This window comes from Mesoplodon densirostris, chromosome 6 (genome assembly GCF_025265405.1).
Source record: "Mesoplodon densirostris isolate mMesDen1 chromosome 6, mMesDen1 primary haplotype, whole genome shotgun sequence".
NCBI lineage: Eukaryota > Metazoa > Chordata > Mammalia > Artiodactyla > Ziphiidae > Mesoplodon > Mesoplodon densirostris.
This window is the reverse complement of record NC_082666.1, coordinates 36881053-36896460: the sequence shown is the minus strand read 5'-3', so window position 1 is coordinate 36896460 and position 15408 is coordinate 36881053. Positions and strand designations below refer to the sequence as shown.

Sequence of the window (15408 nt, the reverse complement as noted above, 5' to 3'; positions counted from 1 at the left end):
GCTGGTCTCCCCACCAAATAAGAACCTATTTACCAAGTTAATTGAAATGCCCACAGCATCCACCATCTGTCAGTGCTGGGGCATCATTTTTTTTTAAATTGTAATAAAATATATGCAACATAAAATGTACCATTTTAATTACTTTTCAGGACACAATTTATTGGCATTAAGTACATTCACAATGTTGTAAACCGTCACCATTATCTATTTCTAAAATGTTTTCACCCCAGGCAGAAACTCTGTTGACCATTAAGCAATAACTCCCCATTTCCTACACACCCCCTCAACCCTTGGCAACCTCTAATCTATTTCTGTCTCTATGGATTTACCTGTTCCAGATATTTCATGTAAGTGGAATCATGCAATAGTTGTCCTTCTGTGTCTGGCTTATTTCATTTAGCCTAATGTGTTCAAGATTCATCCATGTCGGAGCATGTGTCTGAATTTGCTCATCTCTTCTTACATGAAAACTTTCCTCTTGATGCCCCATGAGGACCACTTTTTTTTTTCAGTACGCGGGCCTCTCACTGCTGTGGCCTCTCCCGTCGCGGAGCACAGGCTCCAGACGTGCAGGCTCAGCGGCCATGGCTCACGGGCCCAGCCGCTCGGTGGCATGTGGGATCCTCCCGGACTGGGGCACGAACCCATGTCCCCTGCATCGGCAGGCGGACTCCCAACCACTGCGCCACCAGGGAAGCCCAGAACCACTTTTTTCATGCTTCTGCTCATTCTGATCATACCCCCTTTCTTCTCTTCAACATGTTTTCAGAGCCTCCCCTTCCGGAAGTAGACTTTTTCACTGTGCACGGAGGGCCTTTACCACGCCTGAGACTGAGGAAAGCCAAGGAGAAAAATGGACCCATCAGGTCAGTAGAGGCCTCTTTTCCATGGCTGCCCAGTGATCTCCATGGAGTGTTTTGAAAACTTTGATTTGAGTGAGGAGGAGACTTCTCTTTAGGTGGCTTCACTGGAGTAGTTGAGTCAGTGCAGTCAGGGCCTCATTTTTTGTTTCCTGGGGTACAGACTGGGCCTTTAATTCCAACTAGCACCCTCCCTAATGAATAGAGAGACTTGTAAAGTACCAGAGACAAACATTTGGGCAGCTGAGCTCGAGAAATTAAATCCGTTCCACTGGTCATTAGATGAGCACTGGTTGGGTGCCCGTGACATGTCAGGCTATCACTTTGCACTCACACCTCCAGGTACATCCTTTAGTGATGGTGGATCAGGAGCATCATTTCATTTACCAAAGACAGAATATATTTTCCTTTATTTAAGGATGATCTTGGGGGTGGCAGTGTAGTGCTTTCTTTTTTATTTGTTTATTTATTGAAGTATAGTTGATTTACAATGTTGTTACAATCTCTGCTGTACAGCAGAGTGACTCAGTTATACACATATAGATGTTCTTTTTTTAAATATTCTTTACCATTATGGTTTATCACAGGATATTGAATATAGTTCCCTGAGCTATACATTAGGACCTTGTTGTTTATCCATTCTAAAATAATAGTTTGCATCTACCAACCCCAAACTCCCAGTCCATCCCTCTCCCTCCCCCACTCCCATGTGTGTAGTGATTTCTGGAAGAGTCATTTGGATAATTCTTTTAATTCATTCATGTATTGAGATGTGAGCAAGACACTGCATTGTTAACAACTGCTTCTGGGACTCCAGGTGGTATTAGGATGGAATTAATTTGCCTCAGTTGCTGGACTACCTTGTGTGCAATTAAGCTTTTTATTTACAAAGGTCATGGCAGGATTAGGAAAGCAGAATTATTCCCTTTTTAGAGAGGAAGATTGAGGTTTGCCTGGAGAGATGAGTAACTTACTGACAGTAACAAATCAAGGAGATGGCAACAACCTGTTTCCTTGACCTAACTTACACCACCTATGTCTCTCCTGACCCTTCGGTCTAATGACCCTGCTGTACAATCAAGGTAAAATTCGTGAGGTATCACAAAACTATAAAAAAGAAAGCATCGATATTATGTGTCCATTTGTAATGAAACTTGAGCTTTTTGTGTCTATTAGTTTGAGTTCAGTAAGTGCTCAAAAGTCTTTCCAGGCATGGATATGGCCTAAGTTGTTCTGTTTCTTGATTCCTGACAAGTTACTGGAAGGCATTGTAATTCTGTTGCTATATGGAGAACAGAAGTTGTGATCTCACTGCCTGAGAGAATTTGCAAGACGTACGTGATATTTAGGCCAGATGATTATGTCAGGCAGAAAGAAAAGCCAAATGACAGTCTATCCTTGTGGCTCTGTGCCGGCCAGTGCCTCTAAAACAGGAAGTGGAGATCTGTGAGTCATTCAAGGGAGGGTGGTGGTGAGAAAGAGGGGAGAAGTCCTTCCAGAGCAGTCATGCTCTAAACAGCCACAACTGCTTCCCCAACATCATCGGAGCTAATTACCAGCAGGCAGTTGGGGGGTTTTCTTGGCCCGACTACCTGGTTTGAGCTGGGGGTAGCAGCACCGCCAGTGTGACAGGCCGGAGTCTGCCTTGTACATTGTCAGGGGACAGCGGCTTGGGCACATGGTGGAGCAGGGGCTCTGGGGCCACACTCCCTTCCTTAGCTTGGTGATCTTGGGTGGATGATGCAGCCTGTGGCTGGGCTCTCTTAATGCTAGTGTCTCCCACACTTTCCAGATTACAAGTGTACCTGGGGTGCTTTATCAGCTGTATGAATTCTGAGACTCTACTGGAGATTTTGATTCAGTAGGTCTGGGATGGGGGCTGGGAATTTGTGCAATTATCAAGCAACTCGGGTGATTATGATCATGCTAATTTGGGAGACTGCTTTATGCGTCATGAATGGTGCCTCTACTGGGCAACGTTCAGAACCAAAAGAGTTCAGGTGAGCCTTGAACTTTCACTTGAATATCACCACCTACATGGAAAGATGAGAGGGACTTGAAGATGTACTTATGGACAGCATGGAGTCTGCTGCCTATTTACTTTCTTACCTGTGGCCATGATTCATAGGGATGTCTTCAAGTTCCCAGGAAAGTTTGTTGTTATAAGCGTTCCGTTGTCGGCAGTGGAGGCTTAGTAAATGTTTACTAGTGATGGCAGTGACAACTTATTGCCCAGCAGCCTTTACTTTGTCCCTTTTGTAGAAAGCCCTATGCTGAAAGTGAACCCAGAAACTTTGTGGAAATCAGGGGCCTGAGGACACCTAGGAATTTGCGGAGCCTGGTTGGTGGATAGTTTCCAAATCCAACACCTGCTGTTGGGGAGGACTCCCTTTTCTTAACCTAGTAACTCATGAGCTCTTAGGAAGCAGGAGATAGGGCGTTAGGAATGCGGAGCAGGAAGCGTATACTTATTGGTAAAATAGAATTATGTGTGCTAATGAGTTTTGGAAAGTACCCTAATCGTATTTGGTGCTGATGCATGTTTTTCTTCTTTACTGAAATTTCAACTCAAGAAACATTAGTGAGGAATCAGTCACAGCCAAAGAGCTGTGCAAGGATTTGCAAGGATACAAGAGTAAATCATTCAATAAAGACGCACATGTAGAGAATGGACTTGAGGACACGGGGAGGGGGAAGGGTAAGCTGGGACGAAGTGAGAGAGTGGCATTGACATATACACTACCAAATGTAAAATAGATAGCTAGTGGGAAGCAGCCGCATAGCACAGGGAGATCAGCTCAGTGCTTTGTGACCACGTAGAGGGGTGGGATAGGGAGGGTGGGAAGGAGATGCAAGAGGGAGGAGATATGGGGATATATGTATATGTATAGCTGATTCACTTTGTTATAAAGCAGAAACTAACACACCATTGTAAAGCCATTGTATTCCAATAAAGATGTTAAAAAAAAAGCACCCCTATGAACTTACAAAAAAAAAAAGAGTAAATCATTCAGATCCCTGCTATCAAGCCTGATAGAAAAAGCAGACATCCCAACACCTACTATACTAGAGGCAGGAGATGAGTCCCAAATAGATGGGAATAAAAAGAAAGGCGTGATTCATTCTCAGAGTTTTTTAAAAATTTTTTAAAATATCTTTATTGGAGTATAATTGCTTTACAGTGGTGTGTTAGTTTCTGCTTTATAACAAAGTGAATCAGTTATACATATACATATGTTCCCATATCTCTTCCCTCTTGCGTCTCCCTCCCTCCCACCCTCCCTATCCCACCCCTCTAGGTGGTCACAAAGCACCGAGCTGATCTCCCTGTGCTATGCGGCTGCTTCCCACTAGCTATCTACCTTACGTTTGGTAGTGTATATATGTCCATGCCACTCTCTCGCTTTGTCACAGCTTACCCTTCCCCCTCCCCGTGTCCTCAAGTCCATTCTCTAGTAGGTCTCTCAGAGTGTTTTTGTTCTTACACTTCCTTTCACTGACAGATTTTCTATTTGGTGGGATAAATAATACTAAAACACATGACAAAAATGACACCTGATTGCTAGCGTGTTTCTTTGTCCACATCTAGGGAGCATATGAGATTTTCCCTTTCTGGCTCTTTCAGGATATTGTCAGACTAGATGAACTCATGGTGATCTGTACTACATGCTTCTCATTCATTTCACAGGAACTTTGGTATCAGTACGTGAACTGGAGGGAATGTAAATCACATGAGTTCCGTTTTAGGTACTGCATGTGATTGTGTGGAGCCTTTTTGCAGACTTAGTGCATTAACTCTTGTAGGCATTTGGCCTCCATGTGACTACTAAACCCTTTCCACAGCTGGATTTTATTTGTCCATGTGAAAATCACTGATTAGATCAACTTTAAGACACATATACTCATGCAGCAACTTCTCCCAGCTAAAGAGGATTTACCGGATAGCCATCTGCAGCCAGAACTTGGAGAGATCCCTCACCCAGTGTCATCTGGCATTAACACTGTTGGTTCCAACTGGAGTTCCATGACTGTGGGAGCTGTCAGACCGTAAATCCCACACGGGCAAGGACTTTTATCCAGTGTTGCATCTCCAGTGTCTAGAAAAGTGTTGATCTCATAGCAGGTGCTCAACAAATATGAATAAATGAATGAACGAATCCCCCAAGCAAGGATCTGATAGACATTTTCTTTTCTCTTCCAGTTCATATCAGGTGTTAGTGCTTCCCCTGGCCCTCCAAAGCACATTTGTTTGTGATTCTGAAGAGGCTACCTCATTCTTTAGCAATGCTTCTGGTGCTGATGGATATGTGACGGCAGAACTGCTCGCCAAGGATGTTCCTGATGATGCCGTGGAGATATCTATTGGAGACAGGCTGTACTATGGGAAATATTATAATGCACCCTTGAAAATAGGGAATGATTACTGCATTATATTAAGAATCACAAGTGAATGGAATAAGGTATATTTCTTTAAAAACTCTTGTGAATTCTATATTTTCCTCTTCATGTGAAATTTAAATATTTGAACATTTGTTTTCCCAATATTTGAGATGAACACTGCTTGTAAGAACAATAAGAATGTGTTGAATCTTCACTTTATAAAGGATGAGCAGGTGAAACCTTTTTGGAGGTTGATATTCTGAACTTGCTGGGGGACCTGTTTGGACTGAATTAGTTTGGATTCTTCTTCTTAAGCTTCACGAATGCCCTCATCCTATTGCACTGTTGAAGCCTAAGTTGGAGAGGAACATCTAGATCTTTCTGTCACTTCCCCGTACTCCTGCCAGACTGCTGCCTCTCCTCATTCTCCAGGAAGCCAGGAGGAGGGGCAGATTAAGCTCAGCACTATTTTCTGGCTCTATTTTCTGCTTCTGTTATTTCCTTGGCTATTGCGTAAGCCTCACTCTCCTCTCTCCATCCTTTGAAAGGCTATGTTTTTCCAGTGCTGGTTCTTCCTTGAGACATAAAACTATATATTCATTTCAGAATGAATAGATGGGGACTTCCCTGCCAGTCCAGTGGTTAAGACTCTGTGCTTCCAACGCAGGGGCGTGCAGGTTTGATCCCTGGTCAGGGAACTGAGATCCTATCTACCATGTAGTGCGGCCAAAAAAAAAAAAAGAATGAATAAATATAATGAGCTGGACAAGCAGAATAGCAAGAGCTGGATGGGTCAGTCAGGGGTGGAAGATCTAGAAGAAGCATTGTGATGGTTGCCTTAGGAGGACTCAAGGTTTGGTATCAATTCATATCAGTTGGTAATGGAAACTAGAAAAAATAATATTAATAGAAATATCTCTTGACTGATGAATTTGAGCCATCGTGTAAGGTTCATCACATATTTAAAACTGAAACACGCAATTAAATTCTGTATAGGACTCAAGTCAATGTGCCATTATCATGCTTGATATAAAACTAAGAATATTTCCAAGTAGCAAAAAGTTCTGGTGGTGTTTTGTGGCAATTATGTAGGGATTAAGAATTGGAAGACTAAAGTCCAGAATATATTGCCCTGACTTTGTTCCACAGGTGTTTATGACTTAGACAAGGCCTCCTTGCTGGTAAATTACCCAGAGATCCTGACTTGGTGTTTCTAGCCATAGACAACACTGTCAGTACCATACGTGTGCAACTTAGAGATTGCTCAGAGAGCTTCTGTCTCAGACTGAGACTTTGGTCTGGGAGGGTGTATTAGTTATCTTGGGCTGCCATTTCAAAATGCCATAGACTGCGTGGCTTAAACAACAGACATTTATTTCTCATAGTTCTGGAGACGGGGAAGTCCAAGATTAAGGTGCAGGCTGCTTTGGTTCCCTGGGGAGGACCCTCTTCCTGGCTTGCAGACAGCTGCCTTCTTGCTGTGTCCTCATGTGGTGGGGACTGAGTGAGCTCTGATCAGTCTTCCTCATCTTATGGACCCTGATCCCATCACGTGGGCCCTACCCTCATGACCTCATCTAAACCTAATTACATTCCAAAGGCCCTGTCTCCAAATAACATCACATTGGGGGTTAGGGCTTCAATATGAATCAATATCAATTTGGGGCACAGAGGGAATGAAGTGGGAGGTTACGATAAGAGTTCTAGTTTATAGGGAACTTGCCTGTGATGTCATTGATGCCTCTTTTTCATACAGCTAAGTGGAACACGTGCTTGTTCTTTGAAATCATTGATATTTGGACTCACCTATTTGAATTGCTATTACTTCCCCTGTGGGTTTCAAATATATTAGTGTTGCAGTCATATTAAAATCAGTCGTGATTTATTTATTTATTTTTCTTTTTAAAACAGCTTTACTGAGATGCGATTCATATAATTCTAAAGTGTACAATTCAGTGGTTTTTAATATGTTTACAAGATGGTGGTAATGCAACAATCACCATCTAATACTCAGACATTTAGCAGTGATTATTTTTAATATTTATTTTTAATTGTGGTAAAATATGCATAAAATTTACCATTTAACAATTTTTTTTTTTAGTTTCTGCTTTATAACAAAGTGAATCAGTTATACATATACATCTGTTCCCATATCCCTTCCCTCTTGCATCTCCCTCCCTCCCACCCTCCCTATCCCACCCCTCCAGTCGGTCACAAAGCACCGAGCTGATCTCCCTGTGCTATGCGGCTGCTTCCCACTAGCTATCTACCTTACGTTTGGTAGTGTATATATGTCCATGCCTCTCTCTCACTTTGTCACAGCTTACCCTTCCCCCTCCCCATATCCTCAAGTCCATTCTCAAGTAGGTCTGTGTCTTTATTCCTGTTTTACCCCTAGGTTCTTCATGACATTTTTTTTCTTAAATTCCATATATATGTGTTAGCATACGGTATTTGTCTTTCTCTTTCTGACTTACTTCACTCTGTATGACAGACTATCCACCTCATTACAAATAGCTCAATTTTGTTTCTTTTTATGGCTGAGTAATATTCCATTGTATATATGTGCCACATCTTCTTTATCATTCATCGGATGATGGACACTTAGGTTGTTTCCATCTCCGGGCTATTGTAAATAGAGCTGCAATGAACATTTTGGTACATGACTCTTTTTGAATTATGGTTTTCTCAGGGTATATGCCCAGTAGTGGGATTGCTGGGTCATATGGTAGTTCTATTTTTAGTTTTTTAAGGAACCTCCATACTGTTCTCCATAGTGACTGTACCAATTCACATTCCCACCAGCAGTGCAAGAGGGTTCCCTTTTCTCCACACCCTCTCCAGGATTTATTGTTTCTAGATTTTTTGATGATGGCCATTCTGACCCGTGTGAGGTGATACCTCATTGTAGTTTTGATTTGCATTTCTCTAATTATTAGTAATGTTGAGCATCCTTTCATGTGTTTGTTGGCAATCTGTATATCTTCTTTGGAGAAATGGCTATTTAGGTCTTCTGCCCATTTTTGGATTGGGTTGTTTGTTTTTTGATATTGAGCTGCATGAGCTGCTTGTAAATTATGGAGATTAATCCTTTGTCAGTTGTTTCATTTGCAAATATTTTCTCCCATTCTGAGGGTTGTCTTTTCATCTTGTTTATGTTTTCTTTTGCTATGCAAAAGCTTTTAAGTTTCATTAGGTCCCATTTGTTTATTTCTGTTTTTATTTCCATTTCTCTAGGAGGTGGGTCAAAAAGGACCTTGCTGTGATTTATGTCATACAGTGTTCTGCCTATGTTTTCCTCTAAGAGTCTCATAGTGTCTGACCTTACATTTAGGTCTGTAATCCACTTTGAGTTTATTTTTGTGTATGGTATTAGGAAGTGTTCTAATTTCATTCTTTTACATGTAGCTGTCCAGTTTTCCCAGCACCACTTATTGAAGAGGCTGTCTTTTCTCCATTGTATATTCTTGCCTCCTTTATCAAAAATAAGGTGACCATATGTGCATGGGTTTATCTCTGGGCTTTCTATCCTGTTCCATTGAGCTATGTTTGTTTTTGTGCCAGTACCATACTGTCTTGATTACTGTAGCTTTGTAGTATAGTCTAAAGTCAGGGAGCCTGATTCCTCTAGCTCCGTTTTTCTTTTTCAAGATTGCTTTGGCTATTCTGGGTTTTTTTGTGTTTCCATACAAATTTTGAAATTTTTTGTTCTAGTTCTGTGAAAAATGCCATTGGTAGTTTGATAGGGATTGCGTTGAATCTGTAGATTGCTTTGGCTAGTATAGTCATTTTCACAATGTTGATTCTTCCAATCCAAGAACATGGTATATCTCTCTATCTGTTTGTATCATCTTTAATTTCTTTCATCAGTGTCTTATACTTTTCTGCATACAGGTCTTTTGTCTCCTTAGGTAGGTTTATTCCTAGGTATTTTATTCTTTTTGTTGCAGTGGTAAATGGGAGTGTTTCCTTAATTTCTCCTTCAGATTTTTCATCATTAGTGTATAGGAATTGCATGTTATCTTTTATTAAATGCACCTGATGCACTCAGCATCAAGGCAAAATTTATTCACATTCAAAACCTTGTGGCCATTTTAAGCTTTTCCCAGAATTTATCAGTGTAAATATAGTTTTTCAATTTTTAATAAAATAAACCAAGAATGACTAAGGTTGTCACTTGAAAGAGAATTACTTAATGAAGTTGAAGGGATCTTTCTCTAACCTCTACTATTTGGTTTCCTTTGGGAAATTTTTTGCTGACTTTTATCATAGATCAACAGTAATCCTAGCATCCCTAACAGACACATGTGCCTGTAATATCAGCAGGGGAGAAGAAGAGAAGGTATTTCATTCCAATGAGTTTGTGGGTTGCTTCTACCATGGATGAGCTTTCATACATGTTCCTTTAGCTTTCTTTCTGGTTCTTGGCTATGTTTTGGGTAACTGAGTTTGCCTGGTAAATATCATCTAGAGAAGTGAAGTATTCGTATATACTAGGCCGTCTCATAGCCTTGCACGTAACATGCATCACTAGTTCTTGCTGAACCTGGATGTGACCCCAGAATCCTTTTCAACATACTGTAGCTCTCCAGGCAGTCAGTGCCAGTTGCTGAGAGCTGGCAAGGGGAATGGAACTTACCACCATCCCTGCTCTTTCCTCATAGCATGTGCTTCCTGAGATCCATTGGAAAGCTTTAGGGTCATCCATTCCTAGGGTCACTTCTGTCTCTGCTGCCCACGCCAGTCCCTTTGAACACTTGGTGATCATAAGGCTAAATTGTAAGATGTTAGAGCTAGAAGAGATTTTAAAGATCGTGTGGTCCAAAATAAGAGATAAAACCCTGCAACTTGGAGGGCTAAGGTGTGTTATTTAAACTGACATCACATGCCACCCAATTATATGTGTTGCTGTGTTTTCCTTTATAGGTGAGAAGAAGCTCCTGTGCAGTTTGGGCTCAGGTAAAAGGTAAAACCATTTTCTGCCTAAGACTGTTCTCCTTATTTCTCCTCTGTCCACTCTGCAGCATCAAGTATGTGTTAATGAGATTTCTTTTTAAATTGTCACAGGTGACAAAAACGCATCTCAGACTAGCCTACAAAAAACCATAGCTGAAAAGGATGAGGGGTGGGAACTTATGGAATTAGAACCAGAGTGGCATCACCAGGCCTCCAGAAACTGGGACTTGGGACTCAATACCATAAGTAGGACTGTCCCTTTCTATCTGTCTCTATCTCCTCTCTAAGTGTGAGTTGGCCTCATTTTCTTCTACTATAAGCTATGTGGTGTTGGCGGGGGGCGGGGCGGTGGAACCAGCTGCCCCAGCTTAGCCACTTCAGTGGGAACAGACAGTTTTTCAATTCAGGGAGTCTCTTCTAGCTAAGTGACTATCCATTGGATGAATCACTATTAAGAGAAGATAGGGTAGTGTGATTAGCCTACCTTGGGTTTGGGGCTTACTGGTATGGCTGCTTGGGGGCAGATCAATGTGATCAGCAACCTCACCAGGGTTGCATTGAGAGGGGGACATGATCCCCATCAGGAAGAAGCACAGAAAACCATGTTGGCAGACCAAAACAAAGAGCCACAAGCAGTCCACTACTTTCAACCATTTGGCTACTTAGCATGTGCACACACATACACATACACTATTTAGAAAAACACCCTCCATTAAGAAAGTGAAATGATCCTCCATACAACCAAAAATGGAACCCAAGTAGAAGACAGCTCAAAGGTGGGTCTCTTACTGAATCCAACTCCAAGACCAGGGTTCCTGGGGATGATCCGTCCCTCTTGATCTAATTAATCTAGATGTGCTTCTCATGATCTGTTAGCAATCTATGATTAAATGGCAAACTTAATCATTCTCAAACCACAGTATATAATATGAAAGGGAAGGGTGGATAATCACAATAAGTACGTTCATTTAGAAAGGAAGAAAAGATAAAGAACCGTGCAGTGGCCAGGGGGCCGATAACGGACCACATCCTGCTGGACAGGAAAAGCAAGCATCTCCTGCCCTGGCAGCAGAATGGGTCGCTTGGTCAGTTAGTTTTGGCTGCCTCGGGCTCTGCCTGATGGGAGAGCAGCCTTGTCCCTTTCCTCCAGAGCCTTCCCTAAGAGATGCAGAGAGAAGGAGCCCCACTGAGTGCCTACAACTTAAACCTTCTGCTTCATGGGGGCAGTTATCTGGGTGGCGGAGTTGCCTTAGGGATTGAGCAATCACAGGTCCTTGTTTGCCAGGCTGGGATTTCCCTGGCAGTACATTTCTTTAAACCAGCAGGCAGCCAGCCACTGGATTTGATTCATAAAAATTCCATTAGTTTGTAGCTAATACCAGAAATCTTGTCAAGTTTATGACCTTTTGAGTCTGGAACTTTTCCTTGTGGTTCATGAATCCTAGCAACAGCCTGAGGAATTCTGCTTTTAGCCCAGAGTATCGGTTTAACTCCTTACATCCTGTCCCTCACCTAAGAGCATCATAAAACAATAGGCTGGGGTGCTTCCAGGAGGGTTCCAGTGGATGGTGCCTTACAATTGGGGGGTTTGTTACCCTGTCTGTAGAGGGTACCTAGCAGGAAATGTTTGGGAGGAACCTGGAGAAATAAGCTTCCTTCATTTTCTGCTTATCCCCTAACCTCATTTCCCATGTATTTATCTCTTCAGCAAGGGCAGGGTACACGGATTTTCACCTGGGCAAGGCACATTACCTGACTGTCAGCCATCTTGGATTGTACATTGCCAGGCAGCCAGGGCCTCTCTCTCTTTTTTCAATTTTCTTGAGAAAATAATTTACATATAACGTTGTCTGAGTTTAAGGTGTACAATGTGATGATTTGATTCACTTACTTATTGCAAAATGATTACCGCAGTAAGGTTAGTTACTACCTCCATTACCTCACATAATCACCGTATATATATGTAATTTATGTATATAGGTATACGTATATATTTATGTATATAATTTGTGTATATGTATTGAATATTTAAGAACTACTCTCCTAATATCTTTCAAATGTGCAATACAGTACTGTTAACTACAGTCAACATGCTGTACATTAGAATATGTCCCAGAACTTAATTATCTTACAACTGGAAGTTTGTACCCTTTGACCATCATCTTCCCGTTTCCCCTACCCCCTAGCCCCTGGCAACCACCTTTCTATTCTCTATGTCTACGAATTCAGCTTTTTTAGATTCCATGTATAAGTGAGATCATTCCATATTTGTCTTTCTCTGTCTGACTTATTTCACTTAGCATCATAAGTGAGGGCCTCTTTTTTTGTTTTTTATTTTTTTTGCATTTTCTCTCTGTATATTTTTAATATCTTTATTGGAGTATAATTGCTTTACAATGGTGTGTTAGTTTCTGCGGTATAACAAAGTGAATCAGCTATACATATACATATATCCCCATATCCCCTCCCTCTTGCGTCTCCCTCCCACCCTCCCTATCCCACTCCTCCAGATGGTCACAAAGCACCGAGCTGATCTCCCTGTGCTATGCGGCTGCTTCCCACTAGGTATCTATTTTACATTTGGTAGTGTATATATGTCCATGAGTGAGGGCCTCTCTTAACAAAGATGTGCGCTCTTACATTTCTGCGTGCAGATAGACTAAGCCCCTTTCTTAGAATTGAATGATGGCCACGAGAAACAATCATGCATTCCAACATTTGGAAATTTTTCTGCCAATCCATTCCCTGGAGATTTAAGGGTGGGGTGGAGTTCCTACAGGAAAAGAGGTGCTTTTACCAGAAGAATGGAGATGTGCAAGCATCATGGACAGGCACAGATACAATAGCTTCCAGAATCCGCTGCTTTCAGCAGCTGTTCAGTGTGATTAACAAACTCAAACTGGGTAGAAGAAATGGCCAAAGAGCTGGCTACAGTCATTCTACTGTGATTAAGTTAACAGGAAGGATTTTGCTTTGGAAATATCTAAGTGGCTTTTGGCAATGCTTTTTTCCCCTCATGTTGAAAGAGAATCTGAACCTTTGAATTCAAGCTACTGGAAAGAGCTGAGATAATAGAAAACCCAGTTATGTTGAAATTTTGAAGGCAGCTCTAGCAGATATACATCTACATATGGAATGGGTTGTGCGCTCACCTGGCAGTCTCCTTTTGCAAAAATTTTGCAGCCTGCCATTTCAGAAAGTAATTTGGAGAGAACTAGGATCCAAATAAGTCCTCAATTTGTTTCAGTTCACTCATGCCAAGCAACAGCCCCATTCTTGCCCTTGCCCTCTGATGAATTATGCTATTTACCTTTTGCACGTTGCCCCTAAAAGAGCTTTGTGATGACTATCAGGGAGCCAGCAGTCGGTTTGATGGGAAGTGCAGAGGCCTGGGCTTCTTTGCCCGAGTCCTGCTACTAATCAGCTGAGTGTCTTGGAAATTATATGTAACTTGGCTGGTTCACTGTCGCCTTCCTCCAAGATCTCTGCGATCCCTTCCAGCCACAAAGTACTATGATTCTGTGCTTTCTTGAGTCACAGAGCAAGGTCATTTGATATATGTGAGATGATGATAAACTGTAATCAGGGAACATCCTTTAGTCATAGGCATGAAAGCTCTGAGTCATTAGTGACTACTCCTCTTTCTCATTTAGCCCACATTTTGCACTTGGGCAGACCTCTCTGACTGTCATTTCTGTGTTTACTCCCTGAGCAGAGGCCTTTGGATGACTGGCCAAGCCTCTTTCTCATCTCCCATCACAGTTTTCGGGTTTCCCTCTTCACTCAAGCCTACACTACCACCTGACATGTTCCCTCCACAGTTCTCCAGTATTTCTTTTTCTGGTTTCCAAGGCCTCAGTTGGACACCAATGTACCCTTCTGATTGCATCTCTCATTCTTCTCCATTCAAACCGATGTGTCAGCTCTTCTCTGGATATGGCCCTTTCTTTCTCTCCTTAATGTCTTGCTCATACGATTATGTACTTACCTCCACCTGGATTGCCCTATAACCTTCCTGTAATTTCTGTTTATTACAACCCCTCCTGTTCTTCAAGATTAAAATCAAATGCCATCTCCTCCTTGACACTTTTTAAAATTTCCTCAACAGGGCAGGATCTCCCTCCCTCTCTTTAGCCATTCTGCCATACTTTCGAGTCACTGGTATACTTGTTTTTTCTTACTAGATTTCATACGCTTGAGAGAGAGCATTTGAAGGGCTGGAGCAGTGCCTGGCACACAGTAGGTGCTCAGTCAGAATTTATTGAATTGAGTTGAATGATTACTGGGGAACCAACAGTACAGTCTGGTGAGAAAAGAAGCATAGTGGGTGCAATACTTATCAAATAAGCCAGAGAAGATTAATATCAAGGTATAAGCCTAGTGTGTACATTATCTATGAATATACTATGTGCATGCATGTATACACATATACACTCACACTCATTTTATTTTATTTTTTGAACATCTTTATTGGAGTATAATTGCTTTACAATGTTGTGTTAGTTTCTGCTGTATAACAAAGTGAATCAGCTATATGTGAGCATATATCCCCATATCCCCTCTGTCTTGTGTCTCCCTCCTACCTCCTTATCCCACCCCTCTAGGTGGTCACAAAGCACTGAGCTGATCTCCCTGTGCTATGCGGCTGCTTCCCACTAGCTATCTGTTTTACATTTGGTAGTGTATATATGTCAGTGCTACTCTCTCACTTCATCCCAGCTTACCCTTCCCACTCCCCGTGTCCTCAAGTCCATTCTCTACGTCTGCGTCTTTATTCATGTCCTGCACCTAGGTTCTTCAGAACCTTTTTTTTTTTAGATTCCATATATATGTGTTAGCATACGGTATTTGTTTTTCTCTTTCTGACTGACTTCACTCTGTATGACAGACTCTAGATCCATCCACCTCACTACAAATAACTCAGTTTCGTTTCTTTTTATGGCTGAGTAATATTCCATTGTATATATGTGCCACATCTTCTTTATCCATTCATCGGTCGATGGACACTTAGGTTGCTTCCATGTCCTCGCTATTGTAAACAGATCTGCAATGAACATTGTGGTACATGACTCTTTTTGAATTATGGTTTTCTCAGAGTATATGCCCAGTAGTGGGATTGCCGAGTCATATGGTAGTTCTATTTTTAGTTTTTTAAGGAACCTCCATACTGTTCTCCATAGTGGCTCCATAGTGTATCAATTTACATTCCCAC

The 15408-nt window shown here is 41.7% G+C and overlaps 1 protein-coding gene across 1 annotated transcript in view; it reads left to right on the top strand.

Annotated features, from left to right (window-relative positions):
- The window catches only part of SUSD1 (sushi domain containing 1), a 116403-nt gene that overhangs the window by 94751 nt on the left and 6244 nt on the right, over positions 1-15408 (top strand). Inside the window, exons 13-15 of the mRNA XM_060101326.1 lie at positions 770-866; positions 5062-5320; positions 10167-10206. Of these exons, the coding sequence (XP_059957309.1) occupies positions 770-866; positions 5062-5320; positions 10167-10206 (396 nt within the window). The remainder of the gene's footprint in view (positions 1-769; positions 867-5061; positions 5321-10166; positions 10207-15408) is intronic.